General features: G+C 35.7%; 1 protein-coding gene across 2 annotated transcripts; it reads left to right on the top strand.

Annotated features, from left to right (window-relative positions):
* The first annotated feature begins 981 nt into the window (after positions 1-981).
* Positions 982-17503, top strand: POU1F1 (POU class 1 homeobox 1). 2 transcript variants are annotated; one of them, XM_049858030.1, is made up of 6 exons: positions 982-1123; positions 4157-4228; positions 12965-13189; positions 15138-15302; positions 16040-16100; positions 17293-17503. In XM_049858030.1, the coding sequence occupies exons 1-6, from the start codon at positions 982-984 to the stop codon at positions 17501-17503; spliced, it is 876 nt and encodes a 291-aa protein (XP_049713987.1). The 2 variants fall into 2 exon arrangements, with proteins under 2 accessions (XP_049713987.1, XP_049713986.1); XM_049858029.1 differs by having other exon boundaries at positions 4079-4228.
* The last annotated feature ends 376 nt before the right edge of the window (positions 17504-17879 follow it).

Raw genomic sequence — 17879 nt, 5'->3', positions numbered from 1 at the left:
GATATAGCTGTAGAAAGTGCCTAGAATAGCGTTGGCATCTAGTAAGAGATTACTAAATGTTAGTCCTCCATGAGTTAACTGAAATCCATGAAATCCATCCATGCCGTCACGTGTGTTCATCTTCTCTGGATATCACTACAGTTTCATTCAATATTTTTCCATTCGTAATGCAAGTTGGCTGTAATAGTTTCTCTAAACTCTGCCTCAGTAGTCAACAGTACATTCACTCATGTTTAGTCTGATATGCTTCTCTCAGTATAAAGCTAAATATTAATAGTTTCTTGAAATTATATACAGTGAAACTTGTGAGAGCCGGAAGTCGGTGGGACTGCCTTATTTTTCCAGATCTCGCAGGTTTCCCACCTTTGAGAGGGTGCAATCACCACTCAAAAATATTTGAGTTTTCTTTCTCTGACAAGTTTCTGCCTTAGATAGGTTCCGGCTTTCACAGGTTTTACTGTATATGTAATTCTCTTGTTTCATGTAATTTTGCAAGTATAATGGAAAGATACCAAAAAGAAAAGCATCTCATATGTAAGTTTGTAATTCTATTTGTAGCAAAATGGCACTTACTATTTTTCAATTCATTCTAGCATTATTTATTAGAGAGACTTTTTTTTCAAAGTTCTGCATTCTTCTTTAAAAGGCCTGAATTACTGAAGTTGTCGAATAAAGTTTCAGATTTCTGCCTTCCCCTCAATCTAGGACTATACCACCAAACCAGGCATGGACTATGTTTGGGTAAAAAAGAAGGCAGTTCAGATTGATAAAGCAATACTCCTGGGAAAAGACTATTAACATGTATAAAGGGATTTCCCTGCAGTATAAATACCTGCACGCGCTCTCCTGGTGCCTCAGATTCCTCCTGATGTATATATGCAGGAAGTAAGATTTGAAACGGCCCTTTGAGACCGCAGTAATATAATAAAACTCTCATTTGGGGAGCAGTGGTCCTCCTTATTTTCCTACTCTCTTGTGGGAATGAGTTGCCAACCTTTTACTTCAGCTGACACCTTTATACCTCTGAATTCTGATTCTTCTGCAACGCTGCCTCTGATGATGCATCACAGTGCTGCCGAGTGTCTACCAGTCTCCAATCACGCCACCAATGTGATGTCTACAGGTACCGACGCTAATAACAGTTGATATGGACTGGGCCTAAAGATCCCAGGAGAGATGGTTTGGGTCTTTTTAGTCTAGAATTTCTTTGCTTCTTCTATTTTTTCCCTTTCAATATAATTTGTTTTAAATTCAATATTAAGGATATTAAAGACCACAAAATGCCTAAGAATATTCTCAAGAAGTATTAGTAAGTACAGTAATTTCAATTATTGCTTGTTTTATTAAAAAGAAAACCTGTTTTATACAACAGAAAGTAATGAGTTTGTATTTTTAATCTGGAAATCATTTTAATGGGAACATTTATGGGTAAAGAACAAAACTAATATTTTTTTATTTAAATAATTTTATGCTTAAAAGATGCTACTTCTTGATCTTAAACACTTTTTTTTAGATTCCAATTACAGCTGCCACAGTGTCTAAAAATAGCCATAACCCTTAGTGAACACAGCTGAATAATGGCCAATACCATCAATAAGGGATGTCAAAGAATAAAACAAATAAGTTTTAATAAATTTATGTTTTTAGCATAATGCAAAACTCAAAAATAAAAGCTAGAAGCAATATAATATTTAAAATTTAGAGCCCAAGAATTCAGTTAAATGTTCTCAAGATTTTGTTCTGAAAAGATTTCAGCCTTTAAAAAAGTCCCAATATTTGGCTTACGTAACTTTCTTAAATAAAATTTAAACTTGAGATTTCAAGTATATAGCCTTAACACAATCAACCAAATAGGTGAAGTTTGCGAATGTGTACTATTTTAACCCTGCAATAACAAATAAAGTGTTTTAAAATTGATTTACAAATGGATGAAACCTTGAATTGAGTAAATATCTTCAATTAAAATATCAATATACTATTCATTTACCACTTATTTTAAGTGCAATCTACCTCACATTTAGAAATGAAATAACATTTTAAACATTTAGAAATAAAAATTAGAGGTGCTACATTTTTATTCTGATTTACAAGGTTTATGCTCTATCTTTAATTGTAATTAGGCAGTTTCCAAGCACATACATATATAAGTCTGGCATCAGTCTTGAGCTGAATTTTAAGAAATCTAGAGATCAGTATCTGGACTTCAATTAATTCATTAATGCAGAGATTTTTTTTTTTCATCTATTAGAGATTCTCATAATTTAATTAAAAGGTAATAATGGAAGTATTTTTCCAGTTTTATTCCATAAAATGTATTTTTTAAAAAATATATTAGTGTTTTTTACCAATAATGTGTTATTAATAAATCTAAACAATTGCCGTGTAATTAAAAGTGTGTTTTAAATAATACCCAAAAACCAAACCCATTGTCTTTAAGTCAATTCTGACTCACAGCGACGTTATAGAACAGGGTAGAACTGCCGCATAGGGTTCCCAAGGCTGTAATCTTTGCAGAAGCAGACAGACTACCACATCATTCTCCTGCAAAGTGGCTGGTGGGTTCGAACTGCTGACCTTTTGGTTGGCAGCGGAGTGCTTAACCACTGCTCCTCCAGGGCTTATTTTAAGTAATACACCTACCTTACTATAGGGATGCGGGATGTGGGAAATGATACAATGTTTGTCTAATCTGCTGTGTATGAAAAAATATTTGGCCATCGAGTAAATAAAATTGAGAATCACAGGAATGAGCTAGCAAATTAGGCTTGAAACTCTAATTGTTTATTTAAAACTAAGTAAATAAAAGCTTATTTAGCAGATTAGTCTACCCTTTATCTATCTTCCCAAAATCAGTGCAAGAAAAATTATTCAAACCTTGAAAGTAAATAATAATAATCATTAAAAATAACCTAAATATGTTTTAAATGATGATGACATTGATGTATAAGTTTTCAATAAAATAATCATGTACTTCTAATTGTCCAAGTAAGAAATTAAAAAATATTGGTTATAATAAGAAGAACATTTGGGTACTATATGTGTTTCAAGTTTATTTGCTTAACTTTGGAATGCATAGTAAGAGATTTTTATGTGTAATAATTATAAACTAAAATGACTTTGGTTCTTTCTAATGTCAGTCATAAAATGAAAATTTATGAAGCTGTTTAAAATTTTTCTATATTTAACAAAAATATGTTTTAGTTTCTGAAGGGATTTCATGTCTTTAATTTGTAGATTATATAATCTCTAGAATATCTAAATTTCCCCAAAAGATTCTAATTTTATAAATTATAATATCTCCTATATTTGTTCAAAAAGAAATAATTATATTTGTGAAAACTGAGCACTATACTCAGGATATGAAGCAAAAATAACAAAACAAAATACTGACTTATAGTTTTGTTGTTAATAGTGTATGGTAGTCAACTTCGTGATTAGTGTTTAAAACTTAATAAAAGTTCACTAATTTAACTTTACTTTCAAAATATACATTGATTGCAGGAGACATAACTATTCGTGAATGAGATTACATTTACATATTTGGTTCAACCTTGATGTATGTCAAGTCACTTGACAATTTTTAACTTATTTTTAATGAGCCCTATCACTGAATCTTTCAATTGATTGTGAGCATACAGAAAACCTCTCATGGTTTCACCAGCAACAAAAATACATATACATTGTCACAGGTTTGTCATAACACCCTGAATATAGTGAGGTTTTTATGCGTGTATCCAAGAGAAGGTTAGTTGCTCTGCCATTTTCTCTTTGGTTGAAGATTTTTGTTAGGAAAATAAACAAAAGTAAAGACTGGTCAAGACTAGATTTCTGTATTAAACTTCCAGAGAAAGATCACTTTATGATATTGTGTTATACAAGAATTGTAAGACGCAATTCCTGCAACACCTTCACGGGACATCGTTGGTGGTTTGTGATCTTTTTACTTGATCCCTAATTTGAACCTACTCATCAGAGAACTCCTCTGCTAAACGAGAAAAGATTTTGGCATATAACTTTAAAGGTCACACAAATGTATATATTTTTAAGTGTCTTCCATCCTCATACATTTTCTTACCAGTCCCGTCTATTTTGTCTTTGATCCAAACTCCTAAATGTTTGCACATACATTTCTTGGTGACAACTTTGGGAAACACAGCAACAGGACTTCACTATTCTGTTCCTTCCTGTCATTATGGAAACCAGGCATCAACCTATGGAGTGATGGCAGGTAAGAAAAAAATTCCTTATAAGTGAGATTGTATTTGGGGACACTTAGATGGAGATCCTGGGCCTGAGAGAATCACGAACAGAGTGTCTTGAAATGCTTATGTCTTAACCTTGGAAATTTCTGGGAAAGCAACCACTTATTGAGATGTTCCCTGATCTATGGAAACCCTGGTGGCATAGTGGTTAAGAGCTCAGGCAGCTAACCAAAATGTCGGCAGTTCAAATCCACCAGCTGCTCCTTGGAAACTCTATAGTGCAGTTCAACTCTGTCCTGTAGTAGAATCGCTGTGATGTCAGAATCGACTTCACGGCAACAGGTTTGGTTTTGGTTTTTAACGGTGCTCCCAAAGACCATAGTGATTACAGCTGATTGCTCCTATACCACCCTGAACTACTGTGCTTCTTAACCCTTGTGCTTGCTTTGTATGTCAAATTGTTAGTTGTCACTTCTTGATGCTGTGGTTGGGCTTGCCTCCAGTATCAATATGGTAGCCACCAATCATCTTTGGCTATTTAAATTTAAATTAACTAAAATTTAAAATTTAATTTCTCAGTTGCAGTAGCCACATTGTAAATACTCAGTAACTGCATGGACAGCATGAATTTATAGACTATCTCCATCTTCACAACATTTCGTTTGGACAATCAGTTTATAAAGAAAGAATAAGACACTGGCTGAGGGCTAAGAGTGATTTTCAGGGGCTTTGATAACATCTGTTTGAGGCTGTGGCAGCCCTTTCTGATTTTCTTCTGAGTCTTGAATGAGAGCAAAACAATTAGAGGTACACAAGATTCTCCTCTGGAGAGACAAAACATCACTATACCAAACGTGACTACTTATTTACTGACATTTGTATGAAGTCATCTATAGCACAGTATTTAAGGAAGGAGGAACATTGGCCTAAGAGATGCTTAATTTCGAAGTATGGCCAGATAAAAAATGTTAATGATTAATAAAGTGCATAGTTTTATTGTATATAGTTTTTGGTTATTCTTTGTTTTTATAAATTCTTTGATTGCTTTTACTTATTACTGCAGAAATGAGAGAACTATTTACTTCGTGTGGCAGTATACTACTAAAAGTATGTGAAAATGTCAATGTGAGTGTGTGTGTGTGTGAGATATTGGCAGAGAAACTTTGGATGAAGGAATCATACATTAAGGAAATCTTTTCTAACTGACTTGTATTTTGTTATAATCCAGAATATATGAAAATAAATATTGATTTATGCCTATAATTTAGAAGTAAAATTGAACAAAGAAATTCCTTCATATATCTTTAATTTCTCAAAAGTTTTTCAGTTTAATACAAAATCATTTAGAACTGTAAAGCAAAACAATATTCCAGAAAGGTATTGATTTTTCTTACAATCTATCAAGAATTCAGGTTTCTGGATAAACTAGTATTTCCTACATTCATGGTCAAATGAAGGCTAATATTTTTGATGATTGCCTATAAATTGTGATTTCTGTTTAATAATTAAAAAAAAAAGAAAAGCCGTATTTTTTAACCCTCTTTGAAAATGGGTCATTTAGTTAATTCAAATTCAAATTCATGGTTAATGAGAACAACCCTCCCAACTCCCCCGTGACAAATTACTTTCTTTGTAAATAGTAAAATGATGTGCACGTAGCCACTAGAGGTTCCAGCGGTTGGTTCCCATCACCTCTGCATTTTGATTACGTCCACGAGGAACGCCAAGCACATGGCTCTGTACTACACTCTCTTGGAGGAAAAGGCTCTGCTGGTTATTCACGGCCATCGCCATGAACCAAGAACATTTTTAGCCTCACTCAGAGCGCTGGTCGTGCAGTGGTTAAGAGTTCGGCTGCTTACCGAAAGATCAGCAGTTCAAATCCACCAGCCGCTTCCTGGAAACCCTATGGGGCAGTTCTACTGTGTCCTATAGGGTTGTTATGAGTTGGAATTAATTCCATGGCAATGCGTTTGGTTTGGAGTTTTCTTAACCCTGCACAGAGGCAACCACGACCAATCAATTGAAGTTAGCACAAAGGTAAAATCAGTCACTGACCAGTGGCCAATAATCTCTCGCTCTAACGCCTTAATATAGTTTTTGCTACCACTATCCTTCCCACCAAATTAATGAGCACTGCTGACCTGGTGAGTTTTCAGCTGGCCTGAGAATTCTCACATCCCTTCCTGATTCCTGGATTGGAGCCAAGAGGTCCATGTTCACCTGGAGAGTCAACATGCACCTCAGACTTTGCTGGTATAAGGTACCTCAGGCAAGCGCTCAGCAAATCCTCTTCGATTAACCTCTATCTCATGCCAGTTAAAAAGGGAAGGCCCCTGACAGAGCCCTTTAACATGATTCAAAGCCTGGCTTTGTGACCCTAAGATTGCCACCGAAAGAAAAAATCTTAACCACAGCAAGCATAATCAGGGATTATATTTGAATATTTTGTGAGAAGGATATCATTAAAATGTGAGGTGCTTTATAATTTGTCAAAATGTCTATATTTTGACATATATTCAGTATTAGTGTTTGTTTCCTGGCAGATTAAATCTGATAGAATATGACCTCTCTTGCTTTCAACCCAGGGAGGCTACACGAAATTAGCTATAAAATATAAGAATTCAGAAATAAAAGAGAAAAGGTATAAAACATACAATAGTAATCCAGTTATTTCATTTGAATCCTTTAAGAATCTCAAGGCATTCATCAAATCAGCCACTTCCACACAACCTACAGAAGCATTTTATCATCAACAGAGACCGGTTTAGTGTCATATATACTATACGAAAGTGAAGCTATATTTCAAAGAATGTGAAATTACTTTATCTAAATATGGTTATTTTATTACTCATATTCTTTTTTTATTCTTACCCTTATCTTTAGTTTGAGTCTTTCATTAAATTAATAACCCACTGGAAGAGAGAACTATTGTTAATATTTTATTAAGGCTGGCACGGAGAACTTTAATTACTTGATGAATCTAGCATACCTCATGGCCTAGGCGTGGGTATACCAAAGAGAATGACCAATCGGGACAAATGAACCAACCACGCTATTAACTTACTACAAACCTTGTGTAAGTCACTTAAGACCTCTGAGTTTCCAGCTTTTCATATCTATGTTGAGTGGTAACTACAACTCTATGGGAGTTGAGTCGTGACAATTTTGTACCAGCTCAACCTGACTTTCTCCTTTGATCTTCTTTTCAGATACACGAGCTCATAAATTCCTCATTCTGTCCCTTCACTTTTGAAAATATAGATACTTTAACAGCTCACAGTATAGGTAACAAGAAGCAGGGAATTATAAATGCTGTTTAAAGTCTCTTTTATTTAAATGTACAAATAAGTAAATAAAACAAATTAACAACAAAAGCCCCTCAAAACTCTGACTCTTGAGTGTCTGAGATTGTTTCTCTTCTCTAGCTTCTAAAGTAGGATGGAATTAGGAAACAAGCCCAGTGGGGTGCCCACCCTGTCCATTGTCCTGTGGAAACTGAGCAAATCAGCTTCAAGGTAGCCTATGTTAAAAGCCACATGGTTCCATGACACTGGCCGAACCAAGAAGTGGTATGAACTTATCTGTTTAAAAAAATTAATTTTTAGAGCGAATTAAAAAAAAAAAAAGCTGATGTTTGGAAACCATGAAGCAGAGCGTCCACTATTTTGGTAAGAAGTGGATCATAAGAGACAATGTGACTTGGGCTGAACATGGCGCTTCTCACCTGGGTTAATATAAAAGGCAGCACAAGTTACTTTGACAGTTGATAGGACAAGTGATCTAGTATGAAGCCTATTTCTGCATTCATTTATTTTTCTTTCCTTCAGCTTGGTTTTGTTTTAATTTGCCCTAATTGTGTCTAATCAAAAAAAAAAAAAAAAAAAACAAAAGGAAGGAGTAATTCTGAAGATCTTTTGCCTCTGAATCCTAAAAGGTCTTCCAGAAGCAGTAACATGATGTTTTTTCCCTTCTAGAGCAGCAGTTGACAACCTTTTTCTATCAAGGACGAGAGTAAATATTTTCCGCTTTATAGTCTCTGTTGCAAATACTCAACTTTGCCATTATTGCAGGAAAGCAGTCATTAAACAACACACAAAACAAACGTGCATGTCTGCGTTCCCATAAAACTTAATTTACAAAGTCAGGCTGCTGACCCTGTTCTACATGGTAGGATTTACCAATGCACGAAGGTGAAAAGACCACAATTCAGGTTCACCTTGTAATTCACGGTGCGTAAAAAGAGTAAAATAAATGGAAATATTAAAATGCATGTTCCTGTTGTTGTCTACAGCAAGCTGGTGTATTTCCTTTGACCCTCTGCTTCCTTTGTTTGTCCTTTTAAGGCATCAAAGCCCAGAAACTGAGAGATGTTGTCAGCTAGTATTTCTCAGGGTCCAGTGCTGCAGAATAGCAGCTTGCCCTTTACCGTGTAAATGGAGTCAGCACTTGGCAAGCTTCCTTCTGCCTCCCCTTTGCCTGCTTTACATCTCTTTCTCCTCCCTTTCCACTACATAGACGTACTTACAGAGCAGTTCAGAAAGTCTATGGTGCGTGAATCTGCAATGTCACAGATATATTTCGGGTTGTAGAGACTGTACAAACACTTGGAAGTATATCTAAGCTTACACTTGCTAAAGCCCTAGAGGTTTTTACTCTAGCAGTGTTTTGGAAAATGCTTGTGACTCTTCAAGTCTTTCATCTTTTTTTTTTTTTTTTTAAAGTAACCAAGGCTTTAAAAAGATTTGAAGAATATCTTGCCATATCGACCTTACCAGTCACTCCCCCAAAAAACCAAAACCAAACCTTTTGCCATCAAATTGATTCCGACTCATGGCGACCCTATAGGGCAGAGAGGAACTACCCCATGGGGTTTCCAAGGAGTAACAAGTGGATTCCAACTGCCCACGTCTTATTAGCAGCCAAGCTCTTAACCACTACACCACCAGGGCTCCAATCATTCCCCACCCTTCTCCAAATACAGATCATATAATGGGAAGATCAGTTTGTTTTGGCTCTGCTTGTAACTGCCATGATGGATTTCTGTTGAAGGTTAGTTCCAGGAGAACTGTGTTCCTGCAGACAGTTGTGAATATTTTCACTTAATGAGAATGAAAACCAGTATCACACGTCATGTTTTCCTTTTGGTTCTGGATGCCAAACCTTTGAGTGTGATGTTTCCTGTCAACTTTTGATAAACTCCATTCAAATTAATCTTCTAAACATCTACTTTTCCAGTGTAATTTATAAGGAGTGAACTACCTTTAAAATTTTCTGTAAATAAAGATGACAGAGTTCTAATATTTTAATAAATAATTACAATGTTTTTGTCTTAAAATATTTGATTAATGTAGCCAAAAATATTTAAACAGCATGAAAAGCCTTTAAACAAACTTCACTTAATTTACCTGAGTGCAGACGACCTGGAAAATGAACTAGGCAATTATTTTGATGTGGTTTAATGCAATTTTCAGCTGCAAAGTTTATTCATTGTGACACCTGAGGAAAGTTAAATTCTTTCTACTTAAATTTCCTAAATTGTAAGTCATAGGGAAAAACACATATTTTTGTTCATGTAAGGATAACGGAAATATCAAATGAGAAACGAACTCAACACAAAGTTTTGCCTGGGAGATTTGTGGTAGCAGCAGTGCATGACTTTGATTGGGAAGAAAAATTGCAGATAATGATGGAGATTACTAACAAATTCAGCCTCGTGGTATATTTATGTGCAAGAAATGTAACAAGTTTCTTATGTACAACAAAAGTAATATGATATCGGTTAAATAAGTTAAAAGTTATCAATAGTGTCTTAAAATATACTAAATGCGAAAATCTTATTTGCTTCTCTCTGCAAGTTAATCATTAAGTGTATTACGTGACACCTGATATTTCTAAATGATGAAAGTGATTTTTTTCATATTTGTAAGAACCAACTCTGAAAGTACAAGCAAAGAAAGATAAATATTAAGCAGATGATAGTATAAATGTGATTATTTTCCTTTCATATATGTCTTTCCTTTAACAAACAGCTAAAAATGACCTCTAAATCTACAAGCAATAGACAGGTTCAGAAATGAGCTGATCAGTTCAAAATTGATAGAACTGCTTTACGTTTCCCCTCTGATCGATCAGCCCGCCGCACACGAAAGCACAAAGTGGATAGTTAACTGATTTTTTAAAAAAGTACTACTGGCTAATGATGATTTATAAAAGTAGCATGATCATGCAAGACAAGGGTAGTGTCCTTCAAATCTTTTTCTGTGAGGCAGCCAAATTTATTTTATCCCATTTTGTTTCACTTCTTACTTCCACGTTTACTTTGTTTTGGAAAAATAATAGTCTACTGGATAGAGGTGCACTTTTTTTTAATTTCGTGTTCTCATATGAATAATATAACTTAACAGTTTGCTGACTTACACTATTTTCTGCTCATTACATATTTACACATTAATGTAAGATATATATTCTGGCAAAACACATTATTACTCACATATTTGATTTATGAATGTATTTATGGAGAGACTATAGCCATCACGTATTTTTGAGTAAGTTTCTAAGAATAATTATTATATATGTTCTCTATAGGGTCACTATGAGTCAGAATCAACTCAAAGGTAATGGGTTTGGGTTTCGGTAGTAATTTATTTTTACTTTAAATATTTATTCATACTCATAACCAAATGATTAATCACTCAATATTTTTTTTATATCAAAATCTCTTGGTTATACAACATGTCATTAATATAAATTGAAGTGAAACGTCTACCAACAGAAACTATAATACACTGATGAAGGAAATATGAACAAAAAGTGTTGGAATATGGCTGATGGGCCATCATCTTACCCATACCCCACAAATGAGACAGACTTTCCTAATGAAGAATAAAATCTGGAAGCACTCTTTTTTTTGTTGTTGTGGTTTTGTTTTTCTTTCATTGTGTTCATTGTTAAACCCACTCGATTGAGTCAATGCTGTATATTTACTGGTAGATTAAACTAAACCAGCCCATTGCCATGGAGTCGGTTCCGACTCACAGTGAGTCTACAGGACAGGGCAGAACTGCCCGCACAGAGTTTCCAAGGAGGGGCTGGTAGATGCCAACTGCTCTTAACCACGGCACCAACAGGGCTCCATGGGTGGATTACCTACCACATTCTGAATTGCACCTTTCCCTTCCTTATGAGCTTTTATTTTTGCTTCTCCTTAAATCATAATCAAGAAGTGATTCCATTATATTTTATACTTTTTCCAGAAATACTGTTGCCGACTGTCTAGAGGAACTTTTAAACTTACATTTTTGCTCATATCTATTCAACCCTCAAATATATTTGTCGTTGGTCGGTGCCATCGAGCCGATTCTGCCTCATAGTGACCCAATGTGTCAGAGTAGAGTTGCCTCATAGAGTTTTCTTGGCTGTAATCTTTATGGAAGCAGATCACCAGGTTTTTCTCCGGGGCAGCCACTGGGTAGGTCCAACCACCAACCCTTTGGTTAGTAGCCCAGGGCTTAATCACTACACCACCAGGATGCATATAACCATATAAATGTGTTTTATGTCCCCATAATTCCCTTTTACTTGCTTTTGTTAAATTAAAAAAAAAAATCATAATTATCTCCCATTCAAATGAAGTATTTCCTGATAAAGCTGTGGAGTGTTTTAATATCGTGCACTTACTCAAACAGAAGAAAATTTTCTGGCACAACACTTAGCTCAGCTCCTTGATTATGACAGATATCACAGACTTTGTGCTTAATGAATTAAGAACCAGTGATTAATACACGCACTCTGGGTGAGAGACATACTTCTGAGAGAAGTTGCCTACTTATATTTTAATTATTTGCAATTTCCTACTTATTTTCTTTGCATTTTCCTTGTTTATGGTGCTCCAAAGAAGGTGGAAAATAACCACATTTACACTAAGCTGCTCTGGCTCCTCCCTCTGAGGACTGGATGTAAGGGAATCTGTAGAATTCAGATGTCCTGGAGCACAGTAAGGAGCCCTGGTGGCACAGTGGTTTAGAGCTAGGCTGCTAACCAAGCCATGGAGAGTTCAAGTCCACCAGCCACTCCTTGGAAACCCTATGAGACAGTTCTTCTCTGTCCTATAGAACTGCTGTGAGTTGCATTGACTCACGGCAGCGAGTTTGAGTTTGGTTTTGGTAAAAAACTAACGGGAAACCTTGATGGCTTAGTGGTTAAGTGCTACGGCTGCTAACCAAAGGGTTGGCAGTTCAAATCCTAGCAGAATAAGGGCACGCTGGTGTCCCGTTGGTTTAGTGTTCATCAGTTAATCAAAAGGTCGGTGGTTCAAACTCACCAGCCACTCCACAGAGGAAAAATGTAGCAGTATGCTTCCGCAAAAAATCACAGCCTTAGAAACCCTATGGGGGCAGTTCTACCCTGTCTATAAAAAAACACTGCGGTCGAGTCAATTCCAACTCATAGCGACCCTATAGGACAGAGCAGAACCGCCCCAAGGAGTTTCCAAGGAGCGCCTGGTGGATTCTAACTGCTGATCTCTTGGTTAGCAGCCATAGCACTTAACCACTACACCACCAGGGTTTCCACCCCATCTATAGGGCCACTATAGACCTGAAGTCACTATATGATTTGAAGTCAATGAGCTTGGTGGGTTTTTTTTTTTTTTTTTTGGTAACAGAATAATGGGCTCTAACGAGCAGGGCTTTTGCTGGTTGTATAGAAATGAGGGATAATTACGTATGACTCTCTCTTTTCCTTTCTTGGTTTATTTATAGGTAGCCTAACTCCTTGCCTTTATAAGTTTCCTGATCATACTTTGAGTCATGGATTTCCCCCCATGCACCAGCCTCTCCTGGCAGAGGACCCCACGGCCGCTGATTTCAAGCAGGAACTCAGACGAAAAAGTAAATTGGTTGAAGAGCCAGTAGACATGGATTCTCCAGAAATCCGAGAACTTGAAAAGTTTGCCAATGAATTTAAAGTGAGAAGAATTAAGTTAGGTATGCGCTTGTTAAGGGCCGTGGGGCGAATAATGTGGTCTGCAAACCCTTGCTCTCTTACTGTTAAAATTCTTATACTCTGCTTGGAAGTCCAAGACAGTTCTCATTCTCCATCTCTACTGTGGAATGAAGTTAGTCAGATTATGAAAACCCTACAAAAACCTTCATTTCCTTGTGAAGACTTAACAGCCAAAAATATCGATTTTTAGATTAATTGCACAATACATTCATATGTTTGGAAAGTATAAAAGGCTAGACTGTGGAATGTCTCCCTTCTACTTATCTTTCCTTTTTGTCAGCGTTGTTAATTTTTTTATGTATTCTTGCAGAGATACCTTGTGCAGATCCATCACAGTCTATTTTATGGATATACTGCAATTTATTTAGCCAGCTCCCTACCGATGGCATTTAGATTGTTTCCCATCTTTTTCTGTTAAAAATACTGCCACAATGATTAACCTTATAAATCTCATTTGCGCCTACATAAATATATGCAGTGGAAACGTGTTAGAGGTAGAACTGCTTAGCCAGAGAGTATATATATGTTGGTCATTGTGATGGATGTTGTCAACTTGTTCTCCATAGAAAATGTATCAGATTTTCCTACCAGCAACTGTTCCTCAATGTCCCTTTAGCCTTTCTCAGAAGGTAAACTCCACTAAGGCAGGAGGTCTTTGGTTCGTTTGCTTGCTTGCTTAGTTGTTTGTGTCTTTTCGCTTTTCTCTTTAATGGTGTAACTCCTGCCCTTAAAACAGTGACTGGCACATAGAATAAGCAAATAGGGGTTGAAGGAACACAACGTGCTACCAATCCCTTGGACTTTTGCAAATCAGATCAATTAAAGTGGTACGTCATTGTAGGTTCATTTTAAATTTCTCTTATTACGAGTGAAGAGTGTTCTTTCGTGTGTTTGACAGTCATTTGTGTTTCCATTTCTGTGAACTGTTCATAGGTTTCTCTCATTTTCCATTTAAAAGTGTTTTTAATGTAACATAACTATAGCAATTAGCCTTGGTTAGAGTTCATGAAGTAGCGTGAATTTTAAAAAAATAGATTGAAAATGATAGCTCAAACCTCTGCATTAATGAAATAGACCATAGGTAACTTCATAATGATGTTCATTGATGGGCATCAAATGTCATCGTTTTCTAAATATAGGTACATAGCCCTAGGCCCTGAGATAGTACCTAGTTACTATACGTAATAAACAAAACAGTGGGCATCTTTATAACATTCATTTGCAGCGTGCTATTTTATTGCTTGAATGTTTCCAATTAAGTGTTGATGGTTTGCATCAACTTTTACTCTAAAAATGGGACAATCAATGAGGATCTTTTGCCTGTAGATAGAAGCATTACCAACTGATATAATAAATGTGCTCAGAAGTGTACATAAAATACTATGCGATTATAGCCTTGTAACAAACATTTTCCTAAACATATTTTTAGGGAAAGTAAGCACGATTCTGAGTTTGATTTGGTACCCTTCAACAATGTAATTGAAATTTTCACTCTTAAAATTGAGATTAAAATATTTTATGACATATTGCCATATATTTTGTGTATTACATTAAATACATTATTGATTCTTAGCAGATATCATCAGGTTTTTAATATCAGTGATAAAAAGAACAAGTGTTTTTAAGTGTCTTAGAAAGTGGTTATGATACACATATCCAGTTTGGCTAAAAATTATCCATGACAGATGCTTCTATGTGAATTGACTTCTACTAAAAGCAATTTATGAACTAAAAGGAATTTATTTTTGCAGTACTGGACAAAAATCCTACACTGGATTTCACTAAACAATTTTAAATTGCCCAACAAAGAGAAACTTACAAAACAATATTTAATAATTCACAAAGAATGATCACAAATTCTATGGTAAACCACCCAAATGAATACTTGTTGAAAAACTGGAGGTAACTGTTTTTATTGTCCTTTCACAGGGTACACCCAAACAAACGTTGGGGAAGCTCTGGCAGCTGTGCATGGCTCTGAATTCAGTCAAACGACTATCTGCCGATTTGAAAACCTGCAGCTCAGCTTTAAAAACGCATGCAAACTAAAAGCAATATTATCCAAATGGTTAGAGGAAGCTGAGCAAGTAGGAGGTACGAAAGCTATGTGTCTGAAGTCTGTGCTATTTTGTTAATCTAAAAATAACAGCTTCCATCAGTAGGATGAATACTAAAGCAACAGGTTGGAGGTTTATTTACTTATTTGTGAGTAAAAAGAAACATCTTGTCATGTCCTACTTAAAGAAAAAAGACAGCCACAAATGTAAACATGAATTTACTAAGATGGTAAATAGTGAGAGAATGAGCCATATATGGAAACTTTTCTCATTATGTGGCATGGGTGTAAGATGGTGAATATTTTATTTTTTAAAACATCCAGATATTTGGTGCTATACTGTAGTAAGCAGCTGTACGTAAATCATACCTGTAACCTAGTATTAGTGCCCCCAAAGCATGTGCACATCTGCCTACCCAATGACTAACATGAGCAATCGCTAAGTGAGAATTTCCTGTGATGAACTTTTCTATTCACGCTAAATGTCAAGACTGAATAACAGAATGGTTTAAGAGCATTCAGGGCTAGTGCTCCAGCAAAAATAATGTAGGAATATTATTTATAATTGACTGTCTTTACAAAGTTATTATTTATTTCTGCATTAATTTTTTTCTCTAAGCCTTGTAACATAAAATGACCTACACTGCAAACATTTAAAACATTTATAGAGATTTTAGTTTTCATGGTTGTATAAAGAAAACTCAAAAACTAAATTTGATAGTTTTAAAAAATGCCTACTTTTTAAAAATAATTACCTATATTTTCCCCATTACAGCATTATACAATGAAAAAGTGGGAGCAAATGAAAGGAAAAGGAAGCGGAGAACAACCATAAGGTATCCTTTTGAAATAGTAAAACTTACTAGAGAAAAAAAAGACATTTTTACAATTAGAATGAACATTTGGGTGTAATATAAATGTAACATAATATATAAATATAATGTGAATAAAATCAGTTGAAGAAACATGATAGGAAAAAAAAGGAGAACCACGATTTAGTAACTCACCACTTAGGAATGGAGAGTTAATAATTTCTAATATTTATTGGAAAAGTATGTGTTGTTTCATATAAAAACACCTTTGCACCACAAGTTTTGGATCAAGACAGAAATCCAACAATCACTTCTATGAGAGTGACATGACTGCTGTCCTCCTAAATGTAAATTCTTGCTCTGGCAACATAGTAAGAAAATTATTAAAAATAACAATACTAGTAATAAGTCTTTTTAGTCTTTTAAACTCCAACATGACTCTTTACATTTCAATCCAGAGAGGTTGTTTATCATCTGTTAGTGGTTCCTATTAATTACACATCGTTGTTAGCTGCCTTGCAGTTGGCCCTTGGCTCATGGCGACCCCACGTACCTAACCAAAAACAAAAACGCATAGTGGTCCAGTTGATTCAACTCATTGCAACCCTACAGGACAGGGTAGAGCAGTCCCACAGGATTTCCAAGGCTGAGTCGGAATCGACTGGACAGCACTGGATTTTGGTTTTAATCTATATGGAAGCCAATTGCCACATCTTTATACCGTGAAGCAGGTTCAAACCACCTACCCTTCGGTTAGCAGCTGAGCACTTAACCACTGCCCCACCAGCGTTCTTCCCATGCACATAGGAAATACAAAAACAATTTGTGTTGTTTTAGTTTGTTAGTCGTCCAGTAAACCTTTCATTTATGGTAAAAAATCTAAATGATGTCTTTGAACATTTAGAAATGCCTACTGGAAAGTGTTCCTTTCCTTTTTAAGAACTTGGTGCCCTCTTGTGGCACAAAGTGGGATAATCAAAGACAGTCTGGGCTTTCTGCGTCATTCTCCCTTGTGACTCCTGTAACTTCACCCTTGCATAAGGCAAGCTTCTAAATGTTTAACGAGTTAAACATTTGTCTTTGCTGAAAAGCTTTGCAAGTGTTTTCAGAGTCTTTAAGCTTTCTCTTCATGTTAATACTTTGGGAAATTCAATCTAATTTTGAGCTGCCAGAAAAAAAGAAAGTCACTAAAAACGATTTCATCTCTTCCTCCCAGTATTGCTGCTAAAGATGCTCTGGAGAGACACTTTGGAGAACAGAACAAGCCTTCTTCTCAAGAGATCATGCGGATGGCAGAAGAGCTGAATCTTGAGAAAGAAGTAGTAAGAGTTTGGTTTTGCAACCGAAGGCAGAGAGAAAAACGGGTGAAAACAAGTCTGAATCAGAGCTTATTTACTATTTCTAAGGAGCACCTTGAGTGCAGATAAGATTTCCTATTGTGTAATAGCCTTTTTTCCCCCTAATATTCATTCCTCTCTCTTCCCCAACAAAAATAGAAATCCATTATTTGATTGGCTTCAAAAATTGTAGTGGCCTTTTGCGGTAGCTTTTCCTTGTGCTTTAAATTATATTGATGAATGAGTCTTGAAAATATTCTAAGAAGCCACATTATGTATGTTAAGCCAAAGATACTAACAGGAATAAAACAATGTCTCTCTTTCTCCACCCACCTACACACACGAACATGTACATGAATCACGTCAGAGTTCAAGAGTTTCTCCAGGGAAGATGCACTTAGACAATTCATCAACCGCTGTCCTGCTTGCCATCAACTCTAACAGCTTCTTAGAACTAGCTATGTTT

Source organism: Elephas maximus, chromosome 18, assembly GCF_024166365.1.
Source record: "Elephas maximus indicus isolate mEleMax1 chromosome 18, mEleMax1 primary haplotype, whole genome shotgun sequence".
In the NCBI taxonomy this organism is placed as follows: Eukaryota; Metazoa; Chordata; class Mammalia; order Proboscidea; family Elephantidae; genus Elephas; species Elephas maximus.
This window is presented reverse-complemented; position numbering and strand designations above follow the sequence as displayed.

Coding starts and splice junctions, on each gene's coding strand:
- POU1F1 (XM_049858029.1), top strand. CDS start 982: ATGAGTTGCCAACCTTTTACTTCAGCTGACACCTTTATACCTCTGAAT. Junction 15,303..16,039: donor GGAAGCTGAGCAAGTAGGAG/GTACGAAAGCTA, acceptor TCCCCATTACAG/CATTATACAATGAAAAAGTG. Junction 16,101..17,292: donor AAGCGGAGAACAACCATAAG/GTATCCTTTTGA, acceptor TCTTCCTCCCAG/TATTGCTGCTAAAGATGCTC.